Raw genomic sequence first — 15,513 nt, 5'->3', positions numbered from 1 at the left:
ACAAGACATAACAAAACTGTCAAGGTCTCCTGCAAAGGTCCTGCAGTCTCTGCGTAAAGCCAGACCGCTAATTCCTCACGCTAAATAAAAATCAAACCTACTTGAAGCCTACATGACTTTAAGACTCATAAGCTTAAATAATCATATGTGTTGAATGAACAAGATGTTTAAATCAAATGTTAGAAAAATCTGTGCTTAAATCAATGATGGCTTTAAAATGAATATTGCTCCTGCAATGATCCGTTTCAGATCTTATCTACATCAGATCAGTATGTGTTTGATTTAACAAGTTAATCATTTTCTACACTCACACACATTATAATAAGATACTTACTAATGTTAATAGTCACTTCACATAAGTGTTTTAAAACATTCTCATTCACAAAGAGTTAAACACCTTTGTATCTGAACAAGGCGTGTCTTCCGACGGAAAGTTTTGGTAAAGCCCTCGAGACATGGCACATTCTGATTTGCCAGAATGCGCCAGAATTTATAAACGATGAGTTTATTAAAACAAGAATTACTTCCCGGTTAATTCTAGCCGACTCCCGATTCGGCCAAATCAGGGAAGAAACAATTTTGAAACCATCTTCTCCTTTGACCTCCAGTCCAAAGCCTCTCTGAAACGCTGCAGGTGATATCAGACAAAACGGCTCTTCTAAGAGCCAAAAATAGACTTAGAAGCAAACTCCAGCTGTCACCTGGAGAGATCTCAGACTAGACGGGTCCTATCGGAGCTAATCTACAGGTTCCTGATATCAGAGGTTCACTCCACTGGCAGTGTCCATCACGACCTCTTGACCCCCTTGATCCCAAGAGAATCTCCACACAAAGGGTGCGTAGACTTGGCACAGACTGCGTCGGATGGTTTTCAAACAAACAACTCTCTAGTTTGTAAACAAATACTGTATTTGATATAGCACCTTCTAGAGTTCTGGAACCCCCCAAGGCACTTTACAACACAATCAGTCATTCACCCATTCACACACTGGTGGGGATGTGCTACGATGTAGCCACAGCTGCCCTGGAGCGCACTGACGGAGGCGAGGCTGCTGAGCACTGGCGCCACCGGTCCCTCCGACCACCACCAGCAGGCAACGTGGGTTAAGTGTCTTGCCCAAGGACACAATGACAGTGATTGAGCGGGGCTTGAACCTGCAACCTTCCGATTACGGGGCGAGCACTTAACTCCTGTGCCACCGTCGCCCACAAACAACAAATTATTTTACAGCCCAGACTTCACAAACTCTCTGATACAAAGAATGGTTTTGCTAAAACATCTATCACACACAGCATGTCATATCTATTACATAACATCTCATTATTCATATCTTGTCATGTATAATTATTAGTTTAGGAAAAATAATTAAATTGGTTTTATAAACTATATACCGACTCTGTCTGAAATAATACGAAGTGTGTTTATGGTCCCTGAACAAGTAAAAGTAATTATAATCTTCTGACTAAACATTCAAAGATCCATCAGGTTGAGATTTCATATTTATATGGAATCATCACATCTTATTGGTCATTTTCAATAAAGTTATGAAATGGTAAGTTCACTACAAATTAAATGAATGCAAGTCAACGGGACTAAAAGAGCTATTTCCTAACCCGCTTTGCCTCACGCCCCGGATCGCACAAATGTTGTACTTCCATTTAAATGAAAGTAATGTGAGTTGCCACCACGCCAGTCACATACTTTGAGATTTATCAGCTTGTAAAAGTTTTTAATTCCTATAACTACAAGTCAGAGAACGGCACGTCGCATTTGTGACATCACCACATAATCTCCTCTCCCCTAGCGTAGCTGCTACTCACCACGTGACCAGATTTATGGTGGTTCTTTCCTCCTGTGAGAAGTTTGCTGAACTTACAGCCATTTTCCTTCAGCTTTCTCCGTCTCTGGTTCGATGACGTCACTCTCGTGAAGCGCATTTGTGGTCCTGGACTTATTTTCACACAAAACCTAAAATTGTGTTTTCCCCATTTTAAAATAAGCGAGTTCTTGGTATCAAAATGTGTCTTAAAAATTCACGGACATCATGTGTGAAATCCATGGAACATAAGCAGAATTAGAAAATAGCGTTTTCAGTCCCGTTGACTTGCATTCATGTTTTTTGCTCTTCCGGGGACCCGTGGTGCTGACGTAGGTGGGCGTGACTTAGGCTGCCTACGACTCTACCTGTCTTATAACACATGTGGTTGTTGTTGTCTAATCCGTAGATAAACGCATAAAAATAAAGTAATTATATGAAATAAAAAACAAACGAAATCGAATTTGATGCGCAGCTCTACAGATTGTTGTTGGGTTTTACACACGTCAGGTTGTAAAACAAGGATTTACCAGTTGAAAAGCTGAAATTCAGTTTTCATGTTCAGAGTTCTTGTTTAGTGGGTCTGGTGAGAGCTTCTGCAGATCAATGTGAAATCCCAACCCTTTAACCAGCTCCTGACAGTAGACTCACCCCGTGTTCTCTACTTCAGGGAAGATGGAGAGAGGCAGAGACACCAGGGAGCAGAGAAATCCACTCCAACACATCTGTCAGAACAAGTCATCCAATCAGACCAAACGACACACAACCAATCTGGCAGAATGACGTGAAAATAACTCCAGACCTGGTAGGAGTCAAAAATCCCTGTGGAACTGGCATTGGAGTAGTCGGTGGCATGGACGCTTCCTAAAAATGACAAGAAAACACCAAATCACACCTAAACAGGTTCCAAAGAGTAGCATGTGCAGGAGGTCACGCTGGTTATGTTCTACTTCCTCTCCTGCAGAGCTCAACTGAAACATTCTTGAGACATTTCAAGCAGTTGGTGACGCAGGAAGATTACAGGCCATAAAACTCCTAATATTCTGATGGATTATCAACCGAACACGTCTGATAGTAATACAGCACGGTGCTGACGGAGGTGGCTGGGTGTAGCTGCTGCCACCAACCTTTAGTGAGTTTGAACAGGAGCCAGGTGTCTATTGTTCCAAAGCAGCAGGTGTCTTCCTTAATCGCTTGGCGAACCTGGAAAAACAACCACGAGGAGTTTGAAGAAGGGGATGAAAACAGAGGAAAACACAGCCTGCTGGGATTTAATCAGCCGTTTGGTACTTGCAGCCCAGCAGGTCTGCTTTTAAAGGAACCCAATTATATAAAACGCTTCCTGGCCTAATTTATGAGGCTTTAACCTAAATACGCACCACAAACGTCTGCAGATTTAAAAGCAGCCTCAGAACATCACGCTGGAATAATTTGCCTCCTGACCTTAAACTTAAACCTTTAAAAGCTTCATAATTTGCTGTCCTCTCCATGAGACAGGAGAGCTGTCGTTCCCATCACCAACTACATTAACACCTTAGTCTAATAGCTGAAATGTCTCCTTCTCTGTGGCAGTCTCCAAGTTTCAGTCCTCCACAACCTCCCTCACCCATGGTGTCCCACAAGGTTCTTTGCTGGGCCCTCTACTCTTCCTCCTCTATCTGCTTCTCCTGCAGCACATCCTGAGCTCCTTTAAAAGAATCTCCTACCATATTTAGGCCTGATTTATACTTCCCCGTGAGCTCTGCAACGGAGAGAGGCACACAGAGTGTCGGAAAGGTTTTCACATTCGAACTTCTGTTCAGGCAGCGGAGTGTCGCTGTTCCCTGCCAGGACAACAGAGGGCGGAGCATTTTTATGAGGTATCTTGCCACTATAACACTCATGAATCCGGCCAGGATAGTGTATTTACTAATGTGTTTATTTATTTTAGAGACTTTATAACTAGTGGTGTGCATCTCTACCTGCCTCACGATTCGATCCGATTCCGATTATCTGCCTAACGATTCGATTTGAGTCTGAAATGCATCACGATTCTTCACACAAAAATGTTCATTACTTAATAAAAGCAGTAGAATAGTTTTCAATTTCTTTTTGATTTCGAAATCCCTGAAAAACAGAACATTGATCTATTCACTATAGTGAGCAATAATGTTTAAAGTGTGCTGCCTATAATTACTTAAATAATATAAGAAATAATGTTTTCGGTAGAGCAGCTTTAAGATAGAATATTACTGAACTTAAAAATAGTAAACAAATACTGTGTTAAGTGATTCTTTCACATCCAGGATCACCAAAACCGAACTTAGCCCAGACATCCGATTTAAATGTAACGGGTACATCTTTGATTACTGGTAATGTTGGCCCTGTATCCCTGTCTGCCTTTTCTGTTTTAAATTGGTGCTAGGGCAACACAGCATGTCATTGCAACTCTGCCCTCAGAAGTAATTGTAAAACCTCAAAACTTTATTGTCCTGCATAGACATAGACCAGGGGTCGGCAACCTGTTCCCATCAAAGAGCCATTATTACCCGTTTCCCACAGTAAAGAAAACACTGGGAAACACAGCAGCCGCGGCGTTGTGGGCGGGGCCTACCCTCAGACAGCAGAGCGCTGCTCACAACAGGTGACAGCAGCCGGTACCGGTCGCTCGTGTACGTCAAAGTTATCTTTCATAAGACAATAATCAATAAAACGATTTATATAAAGTGGATCCAGAAGTTGTAGCCCGTCTCTGCCGACAATATTTAGATATTTTTCACCCTGTTGGTGGTGTTACTGAGCAGGTGCCACTTTTGTCATACGTTTCTTTTTAAAACATGTTTAGACTGTTCAGAATACAAACCCAGGCTCTGTCACGTTTGATTGTTGTAATTAAACTTTGTAGGTGGGGAAGGTCAGAAAAGGATCCGATCATTTTGTTTTTCCCTCATTTACAGTGACGAGATACCGGAGCAGTGCGCCTGGCTCTGGTGGTAATCAAGTTAAATTATATCTCTTTGTAACAATTTTCACAAGAAAACAGAACAGTTAAAAGCAGGGCTTGTGTTGACCGGAGAGTTCCCGTATTTGACAGTTTATTTTGACGGAGAAAGAATAGAAAGAATTACACCGACGCATGCAGACGAACTGACATTTTATTCGTTTCGCACATCGCAGATGTAGCTAAATCACTCAAGAAAAGATTTCCTTCTGAACATCTGAGCTGGACACTGCTTAGCGCAGCTCGCTGTCAGCGTTTACTACATAAGGTCCACAGCGAGCTGAAGATGTGGAGAGAGGCTTGGAGCGCGTCGCAGAACCAGAGCGCATGCGGGAAGATTCCTCCGACAGAAGCGAGAGTTTTCCAAACCCTGACTCTCAGAGAGACTTGTCACTTAGAAAATGTTCCCTGACTATGAAACTTTGGCTGAATAGCGCTTGTTCCTGTCTCCAATGTGGCGACACATCCAGGAGCCGTCTGAGGAGAATCCCAGAATCTCTTCAGCTCAGGAAGCGCCTATGATTACGCACAAGCGTGACCCGTCAACCCGGTCTCACAGTAGACCGGGTTGGACCTGTTCAGGTTTACGCAGACAATCTTTACATTTAGAATTGGCATACAGATGTAAAATTAATGCAGTAAAATATAAAGCTTTTTATTTAAATATCCATTCATTATCTTACAAGCACAGAGAGCCGCATCAGATGGATGGAAGAGCCGCATGCGGCTCCAGAGCCGCGGATTGCCGACCCCCGACATAGACATAGGGAGAGAATCTCATTATGTCACATTGCTGCATCGATGCGGAATCATGCACGGCTGAATCACGATGCATCTTAGAATCAATCATTTTTCCCACCTCTATTTATAACACGGGCAAATGTGTACTTCATTCTCTTCCACCTCTTCATGCGGTCTCCACCTCCAAACCCATTTTTCCCGTTGTTTCCGTCCTCATTTGCGCCATATTTTGTACTCCTCCACTCACGAGTGAATAAATGTTCATATTTTTGGTTCTGCGATGCATTCTTCAATCTGTTCTGGGTCTGCTGCTAAATATCTGTTAAATTTTTTACGGAGCTGCAACAGTGCTGTTGATGAATATACAGGAAGCGGCGTCCTGACCAATCACAAGCTTGCGGTATCCGTCACTTTTGATGGATGTTTAAAATTTTGGGCATGTCACCCTCTGTGAGACCGTCGGAGAGCCCTTGCATCAAAGCATAATGACGTTGTGTGGCTCTGCACCGACTCGGATGGATAAGTATGAATCAGGCTTTATGCAGATGACATCCAACTGTACATCTCCTTTAAGCCCCATGAGATGTCTAAGCTGCAGCTGTTACACACCTGCTTAGACTCTATCAAAACCTGGATGGTGGGAGCTTTCTTCAGCTGAATGAAGATAAGACTGAGATCCTCATCTGTGCCCCAGACAAGCTGGTTCCCAAAGTCAGAGACTCTCCACGGAGACGCATAAATTCTCTTTAAAGAGTTTATCACTTTTATTTAAATTAAGACAGGAATTAATAATCTAAAATATTTTAAGAAAAGAAAATATTTTAAGGATAAAAGTAGAAATCTTAGCTAATACAGTAAAACTAATAAACTGCACACAAAAAACAAAATACATGACCCAAACACACACACACACCTGCTTGTAGTGTGCCAGAGCCCACACCAGGCGGAAGGTGACGTGTTGGGGGGAAAACACGATGACACTCGCTGCCAGGGAGCGTTTTTGTCGGGTCAGGAAGTAAACCATCTTCATCACTCCGTGGATTATCTGTTGGAAAAAGACAAGAGGGATCACGTCTGGGGGGGACATAGTTGTCGGTCCAAACCTTTGGTGTGGGCCGGTTGGTTTGGGTTCATCCCCGATAACAACATCGTCTGACCTTGGATCAGACGTTCAGCACTGATCACCATGTTTGTCAGATGTTCTGTTAATAAAACTAATCATGTGACTAAAGATGAATCCAAAGGCCCATCATTACGTCATTCAGAACAACTAAAACATAATCTGGCCATTTGTTTTGTTATTGTTGGTCAGACGCTAAAAGGTTTTATGATGAATTAAAGACAAAGACTAGCTTTCCTTCCGTCGTTGGCTACAGCTACCAGCCGCTCCAGGAGGTGTTGATCTTACCCGACGTTGAAACTGCATGGGGGCTCTTTTATTCTGAATTCATGAAAGTTATTGAAGAGCATGCCCCGTGGACAAATATTACAGTTAAAGGTAATCATTGACCTTGGATAGATGCTGATCTGATTACTCCATTTAAACAGAGGGATAGGGCTTGGGATGAATAGAAGTATACAAATGTCTTGGTGACTGGGGTAAATAGAGTGAATGGGGTAAATTCTGACAGTCCTTGGCTCATGGGTCCCTGGAAGAACAAAAAATTAATGCAGGTCAACGGGGCTAAAAGAGCTGTTTTCTGATCTGCTTCGCCGTACGCGCTGAATCACACACACGTTGTACTTCGATTCAAATGAAAGTAATGATACGTATTTCAACCACGCTGGTCACATACTGAGATTCATCAGCTTGTAAAAGTTTGTAATTAGGTCAAGCACATTTGTAGTCCTGGACTTATTTCAACACAAAACCTAAAACAAGTGTTGCCCCTGTCTGAAAATAATCAAATCAAATTTAATTATGAAGCGCTTTACAATATTAAAAACAACCACACAGCAGTCGGTTTCCCACACAATACCACATCTGACCGGCACCATCCCCCACCATCAGAGCCAAGTCACCACCAGGTAGTGGTCAGTTAACAGCTCCGCCCCTCTCTTCATCCGAGTATCCAAGACATGCGGCCGCAGATCAGACAAAACGACGACAAAGTCGATCACCATGCTGCGGCCTATGGTACCCTGGTGCCAGGAGCACACATGGACACCTTTTATGTCTGAATATGGAGTTCGTTGTGGACGATCCATGGCTAGCACAGAAGTCCAATAACAAAACACACATGGATCGGCCACCACAGAGTCTAGACCTTATCTGCATTGAGCATGTTTGGGATGAGCTGGAGAAGGCTTTGTGCAGCGATTAGACTCTAAAGGTTGGTTTATGCTTGACGCGTCCGCGAGGTCCGCACGGCTCCGCGCGGAAAAGTTGCGTCATTTTAACAACCACGCCCCTCCGCCGCGCCTCCGCACGGCCCAGAATTTCCGCAACGCGCACCTCGGAAAATTTCTAACCACGTGGACGGTCGGACGCGGAAAAACAAGGCGGACTGGCAAGAACTAGAATGGCAGAGGTTGGTAAATACAGACATTTGTATGATTCAGCTCTCAGAGATCACCGTGATCAACATGTTGTTAATAATTCTTGGAGAGAAATAGCTCGCACTGTCGGAAAAGACGAGGATGCTGTAAAAAATGCTGGAATGCCATGTTGTAAACAGTAATTTCTACTTCTACTATGGTGTAGTGTTGGACGCATGCCGTAGAGCTCCATGCTGCCCCCTACAGTTTGGGAGAATATTGGCTCACCGCAGAGAGGAGCCGCACGAACCATAAACGCTGCAGGTTGTGAAGCGCGTTCTAGCCGCGAGCCGCATCACCGCGCGGAAAGTGAATGCGTCAAGCATAAACCAAGCTTTACATCATCATTACAAGATCTTGGTGAAACATTCATGCAACACTGGATGGAAATAACTCTGGTGACATTGCAGAAGCTTATTGAAACAACGCCAATGTGGTTCAACGAGAGAATGTGACATTTCTTTGGGTGGGGCAGTGTATTTAAACCAGGGGTGTCAAACATATGGCCCGCGGGCCGGATCCGGCCCGCAAGCGGGTTAAATCCGGCCCGCGAGATGGTTGTGTAAACTTTATTTTCATACTTTACAATGTAGAGTGAAAATAAACGTATCTTAGTGAGCAAGTTTTCTCTGTAATGAGTATAAATAAAACAAAGCTGCGCTCAAGGCTCACACAAGAACTTGAATCACATCCTGAAGTTGGCCGCCACTCAGGATGTGATTGTGATGTTGATGTTCTGGTGAAAGCAAAAAGATGTAAAGTAAAATGAGTCAAATATACTTTAAGTGCTGCATGAAACTGATCTAGCCGGGAGATCTGGCCGTCTGGTTGGGGTCTGGGGTGGTGGGTTGCTGTGCTCGGCGGTGGGCGGGGGAGCCTGCTCATCAGCACCCCAGCAGAAAGGGTCAAACTCTGGTAACCGGTGGTGGTTGTACCCCATGTGCAGCATTACCGGGACCAGAGTGAATAGGGTGTGTATGGGGAGCATGAATGGGTGTCCGGCGTGTATTTTTGTAAGTCTTTGGTTGTACGTGCATGTGTGAGCATGAGGGAGGGAGTGTGTGACTGTGTTTGTGTATGACTGTATATGTCAGGTGGGGCCTTTGACTCCTCCCTTCTCCTGGGACCTCCTTTGATGATATAGATCTTCGTCTCCCCTCCCCCCTGTCACACCTGGTGTGGGTGTGATGCCTTGGTCTGCCTGAGTGTTCGTGGCTCCCGGGTCAGGGAGTTTAAGATTTTTGGCATCTGCCTGATCAATCCCGGTGGCGGCCTGGGGGGGTCTGGGTCCCTGGGCTCTGCTGGGTCCCCGGCGGGGGTGGTCGCCCCTGGGTCCCGGGTCGCTGGGTCCCGGACTCGGCCGGCTAGGGGGTGGGAGGCTGCGGGCAGGCCTGAGGACTTGCCGCTGATATCTCCCGGGGCTCTGCCGGCTGCTGGTTGTGGCCCCCCGGGGCGATCCTCTGTGCCTCTCGAGGGGGGCGGGGGCCTTTCTGGTTGCGGGCTCCTTGGGGTTCCTGTGTTCTGGGGCAGCGCCTGGATCTCTGGGACTTGGAGCTCCCCCCCGTCTCCTACGCGTCTTTGGGGGGCAGATCTGTGGTCCCTCACACTCTCTATTGGACGCTCCTATAGATAAACCTTACATAAACAAGCGCGTGTACACACACAGGTGCTCACATGGTGCTCTCATAAGTATGGGCTTGGGCACGTTCAACACATGTCTTAAGACTATGGTGGGCACTCAATGCACTGTGGTATATTATCGTGTGACTGTTTAGTTAAACAATGATTGATTATATATTTCTTCATCAAGTTGACGCAGTGATAGCTTGATTTTGTTATATTGGTGTTGTGTCCCATTTTTTTGTTATGTTTTGCTTTTTTCTCGTCTCATTTTGCAGGTCTAGAAGCAGACTCTTGTTCATTATTGTTTATTTTTGTTGAATCCCCCCCCCACCTAACCCCCTCTCTCCCCACCTTTTCTCTTTTCCTTTCTCTTTCACCTCCTTCTCCGTGTCTGGTCGAAATTACAAAGCATTCAAAAACAATAACAATAAAGTTTTAAATATCAGGTGCGACATTAAAAGCAGATGCTCTGATGCTCCACCTGAGAGTAAAACTGTAAGGCTTGTTACCAGCATTCAGACATCAATTCTGCTTGCTTCACAGCCAGACAGGACACGTTAAAAAAAAAAAAAAAAAAAAAAAAGAAACTGATCTAGCCATGTGATCTGTAAGCTCTTTGAATCACTAAGGAATGTATTTTTTATTTATTGATTTTTAATTTTTTCCAAATTTTCAAGTACACTTCAGGTGTTGTACTTGTACTATTTTGTATACATTGTCCTCAGGCTCCAGCCTTGTTTTATATTGATTGTGTTAAAACAAAGAAAACAATCTGAAGTTTTTTTTATTTACTGGTCCGGCCCACTTGGGACTAGATTTCCCTCAATGTGGCCCCTGAGCTAAAATGAGTTTGACACCCCTGATTTAAACAACTTATGAACTTTTATTACCTAAAGTCTGCTCAAAATAATCTAACATTTTTCAATTCCAGATTTAATATTTTAGGCCTTCAACTCCAAGCGTTGCTCAGTAAAAGTGAATGTGACCAACTTTGATTGTGCAGGATGTGTTCCAGGATTTCACCAAGTCTGCAGCTCTTTGATCCTGCCAGCTGATAAAGTTGTGAAAGGGAGTCCCAGTTTTCCTGCCAGGTAGGATAATAAGTGTGTGAGTTAGAGCAACATTTAAACAAGCGTGGGAAGCTTTTGGCAAACTGTCACTGAAAGCATTCTGACAGAAAACGGTTCTACCTGTCCCAGGTGGTGAAAGTCGCTCTCTGAGTTGAAATGCCGAGAGCCTCCATCTGACGCATCTGAGCTCCTGCATCTTTATCATGAAAACACACACGCACGCACACACATGCACGCACACACGCACGTACCGAGTTAGGTAGATAAATATATCCGTTCCAAGTGTAAATAACACCTGACTCGTGAGTGACAGAAACAGAGACCCACCAAGAAGGGAAAATTACACGTGGTCATGTTCTGCGAGCCCCCCCCCCCCCGACGCGTTTGTACGAGTGATAAAACCAGACTCATTTAAAAATGTGCTGTCTCCATATCTCAGGTCTCTCTTTATAATAAACCTTATCACAGAAACAAACTAGATATCATCTACTTTCACATTTGACATCAATACTTAAAGAGCAAGTCACTTCAAATCAACATTTTTTGCTGATAAACTATATAAATGAGTGTCTGATCGTGCTGTAGACAAATATGGTCAATAATTCGGCACTTTAGTGCATCTTAGTTACAATTTAAATATTCTGCCTAAAACTGTCAGTGTTGCACCGTCGTCAGGTAAAATCTCAGCACTGCGTTTGAATTTAAATCTGCCATCGCTATTGGCTAAGAGGTACACTATGATGTTAGATGGTAGATTATGATGTCACAATGTCGTGAGTGTGTGTATTTGTTAGCAGCTCCGCCCTCTCGGTCTGCTAGGCAACAGCATTTGTTGCATTTTTCAAACAGGAAGTGGTAGTTGAGTAAGAATCTGGTAGGGGTGACTTGCTCTTTAAGTTTGGTCAGTGGAAGTGTTTGTGGTGGAGTAAATGCCATCCATCTGCAGCTGGATGGGTGATGCAGCTGTACCTTGCACTGCTCCCTTGACCACAGTGGTGAAACCTTGCCACAGTGCTTCTGGGTCCATCTCCACATGCCCCAACTCTGGGTAAATGGGGACCAGCTGTTGGGAATGGGGTAGAAAATCAGAGCAGGGCAGCTAGAAAAACACCCGACACTGTTTGAGGTCTGTAGAGGGGCTAACTCACACAGCCTCCTTGTGGAGGTTTATACACCCACAGCTACAGTTTAGGGTAACCAGGGAAACGGCAAAGCTAATGTTATTTTATTTTAAGGCTTCAGATTCTGGAATTTCCTGAAGGGCAATTCCAACCAACTCTTCAGCTCCCTGAGCATCCTTGATCTGCTTGAATTATAGAACTACAACACCTAGACTATTGTAGTTTTACTGCATCCCAGACTACTGTCTAGTTTTTGAGCTGCGCCCATTGGTGTAGATTCGCTCTCGACGTCGACGGGGATTGTAAAGTATGTGCTGTTTTCTCTCTGACCCACGATAAAACAATAAAGTGCTGAAGTGTAATGTTAAATGTTATTGAAAAGCTATTTTGTACCACAGACATTTTAACATTAAATATATCAATTTAAGCCTTTAACAACAACCGTTTCATATCCACACACACACACACACACACACACACACACACACACACACACACACACACACGTCTAGGTTTAGAAGAGCTATTTAATGTTAAGATTTGCTTTCTCCTCAAAAAGCTGCTATATGGAATCGTAAACATGTTTTCTATTAATATTAAAATGCTCATCAACAACACAGTGTGCATGCTCTTCTCCACGCCAGCATCAAGACTGACACCAGCACGGGTGTTTCTGAAAGGAGGAGAAATACCTCCGAGTGTGGCTGGATTCAACATCATCTTTTAGAAAACGTGCAAAATATTGTCTAAACTGTAAATTACAACTTGTACAATTGTAAACATAAAAGAGCGTAAAGCAGCAGGCACATTTTTACACTGTCTCACGTTGGCTATTGCGTCACCAGCTGAACGTTTACCGCCTCATCGGTTATCAGACCTGTTGAGTCCTGCCAGTGAAAATTCTGGACAAGAGGCCAATGAAGCATCATCACTGCTCGATTCTGGGTAAATATACTCTAGCTTCGCCGCCTTACTCACCTCAGACAAATCCTGAAACGGAGGCATTTGGAGTCAGTCATTCATGCATTCATTACCTCTCGCCTGGACTATGCAAACGCCCTCCTCATTGGTGTTCCGGACTCTGCCCTGAATCGGCTGCAGGTTGTTCAGAACGCTGCTGCCCGGTTCTTGACAGGTACACAACGAAGTAGCCACATTACCCCTGTCCTGGAACATCTTCACTGGCTCCCGGTCATTTTCAGAGTGCAGTTTAAGTTACTGACTTTTGTTTTTAAAGCACTCAATGACCTGGCACCTCCCTACCTCTCTGCCCTTCTCACTCCATATGTGCCCACCCGCTCGTTGAGGTCGGCTGACCTTTTGCTGCTGTACACGCCGCGGATGAGACTCAAATCGCGGGGTGAACGAGCATTTGTCCATGCTGCCCCAAAGCTATGGAACTCACTGCCCATTGGAGTTTGGCAGGCTCCATCTCTGGCGGTTTTTAAATCTCGTTTAAAGACACACTTTTACACTTTGGCTTTTAGACAGTGACTCGTTTTAGTGTTTTATTGTGTCATTGTTTTAATGTGTTCTTAGTATTCATGTTTTCTCTGCTTTTAATTGAGATTTTTATCCTTTGTTTTAGCTCCTTGTAATGGGTGTGTTTTGTTTTAGCCTGTGCAGCACTTTGGGCAGCTCCCATGCTGCATTTTAAATGTGCTATATAAATAAACTATGCTATGCTAACTATGCTACTAGCTTTTCAACATTTTAAATCTGCTTGCCTGCTCTATAAAGTTATTCATGGTGTAGTAGCCCCTCCCCCGTTGATGGATTTTATTATTCAAAAATCACAGGTGTCTTTACAGGACCAGAGCGTTTGCAAAACGGGATTTGCCGCGGCTCCCTGGGAGGATAAAGGTCGTTTATAAGATCGAGGCGGTAATTTGGCGCAATAGCGGCAATTTTATAAAAGATTAGGTGATGGCGGCATAAAGGGGGTGTGGGGGCGGACTCTGCGCTGCCGCAGACTACCGTTTATCTTGGACATAACTTGCTTTTTACTGCGATTGAAGCCGTGATCGTTAGGTTTTTTTAACAAGCAGCTCCTAAAGGCGTCTGTCCCCATCGGTCCCTGTGCAGTCTCTGGTGATCTGAGCTCCAGCTCTAACAGAGAGGCTCGTGGAGCTCTGCGGCGCTCCAGTCTGTCATCTCAGCTGATTTTGTTCAAAAAGCAAACCTTATTGCCCGTGTTTACTTTCATTTTCAATACATTTGCCAGCCGGAGCTCAGCAACAACTCCCCACGTCATCATGACATCTGCCTCTGATGTGCCAGGGCGCATACGACAGACCATTACCGCAATATTACTACCAAGCGAGGCGGAACGAATGCCGCAAAATTCGTGCAACACCATGCTGGCATACCATGAGACATACCATTGCAGTAATATTACGCCGATTTGCCAGCATGGTGTGTCTTGTAAAAGAACCACTCTTCCAGAGTAACTCGAGCTACAGGTAGACTTGGTGACTGTGAGCTCCTCCACTCCAGGGCTCAACTATCTGGAAAAGCATTCCTACTCCAGTGAAGGAAAGCTCAAGTTTTGCTACTTTCAAAAGAAAAGTGTGGCTACTGGAAGCTCAAATATGCAATCATATATGACATTTGATTTGTTTTTATTTTTGTTTTTTGTGCAACCTTATCCTAACTGTTCTGTTTTATTGTTTCATCTAATTGTATATTGTTGTCTGTTTTATCTCCTTTGACATTAACCTGCCAGAGGACTGATTAACAGGCACCCGCAACACTTGATGTCCTCCTGAGGAGGCCATTTAAATCAGGTGTGCTGCAGCAGAGACATGGAAGCCACGCAGGTCAGTGTCCCCTGAGGCTCGGGGTCGGGAAACACTGATCTGGTCCACGCTTGACGAGACTAGGTGTTGTAGCTCTATAATGAAAGCACACAAAAAATGCTCAGGGAGTCAAAGAATTTCAAAATAAAAACTCTAAATAAGGAACCAACTTCAGCTTTGTTCAGAAATGTATGACTGGTGTGTTAATTATGGTCATTTGAGATAAACAGGAATCACTAAAATCGTTAATAGCAGCAAGCCAGCGATGCAGGAGAATCAGACATCAACACCAGCCCTCAAACCCAGAATGGGTGCATCTCTAATGAAACAAGGTGGTGCTGGCATTACCCTGCTGGTGCATGATCCTCGGATGTTTGCCTGCTTGTCATAGACGTGACATCTGATGGATGTCGTTCCCACATCCACGGACAGCATAAAGCGTTCATTCATGAAGCCATTCCTCCGACTGCCCATGGTGAGCAGGACAAACAGAAGCTCCTCAGACGAATCCCGGCTCCTCCACGGGAGTTCGCTCACCGGGCTTGCTCCATGCTGGGGCTGCCACCCTGGACTTTGGCGTCTTGAACGTCCAGTTCAACCTGTTCAAGCAAACATTCAGCTAGTTTGTATCTGAGGCCAAAGTTTAACTCCGTGTTAGCGACAAACCGGAGCCATTCAAGTCAAACAATCAACAGAGAGACGCTGACAGAAACTAAAGGTTTCGCGGCTAAGTCGTATAACTTGATATTTGAGCGGTAATTAGCGTACAAACAACACACTTGTTTTACAACAAACATTCGCCCGGTTTTAGTTCATAACGCCAAC

General features: G+C 44.4%; 1 protein-coding gene across 1 annotated transcript in view; it reads right to left on the bottom strand.

Annotated features, from left to right (window-relative positions):
• The window catches only part of gk5 (glycerol kinase 5), a 35,492-nt gene that overhangs the window by 19,884 nt on the left and 95 nt on the right, over positions 1-15,513 (bottom strand). Inside the window, exons 2-9 of the mRNA XM_015976873.3 lie at positions 15,037-15,287; positions 11,739-11,832; positions 10,890-10,965; positions 10,690-10,783; positions 6,452-6,583; positions 2,945-3,020; positions 2,620-2,681; positions 2,469-2,542 (exon numbers count right to left, since the gene is read on the bottom strand). Of these exons, the coding sequence (XP_015832359.1) occupies positions 2,469-2,542; positions 2,620-2,681; positions 2,945-3,020; positions 6,452-6,583; positions 10,690-10,783; positions 10,890-10,965; positions 11,739-11,832; positions 15,037-15,162 (734 nt within the window). The 5' untranslated portion in view covers positions 15,163-15,287. The remainder of the gene's footprint in view (positions 1-2,468; positions 2,543-2,619; positions 2,682-2,944; positions 3,021-6,451; positions 6,584-10,689; positions 10,784-10,889; positions 10,966-11,738; positions 11,833-15,036; positions 15,288-15,513) is intronic.

Source organism: Nothobranchius furzeri, chromosome 11 (genome assembly GCF_043380555.1).
Source record: "Nothobranchius furzeri strain GRZ-AD chromosome 11, NfurGRZ-RIMD1, whole genome shotgun sequence".
Classification (NCBI taxonomy): Eukaryota; Metazoa; Chordata; class Actinopteri; order Cyprinodontiformes; family Nothobranchiidae; genus Nothobranchius; species Nothobranchius furzeri.
Note: the sequence above shows the minus strand (reverse complement) of the source record. Positions and strands in the feature narration are given on the sequence as shown.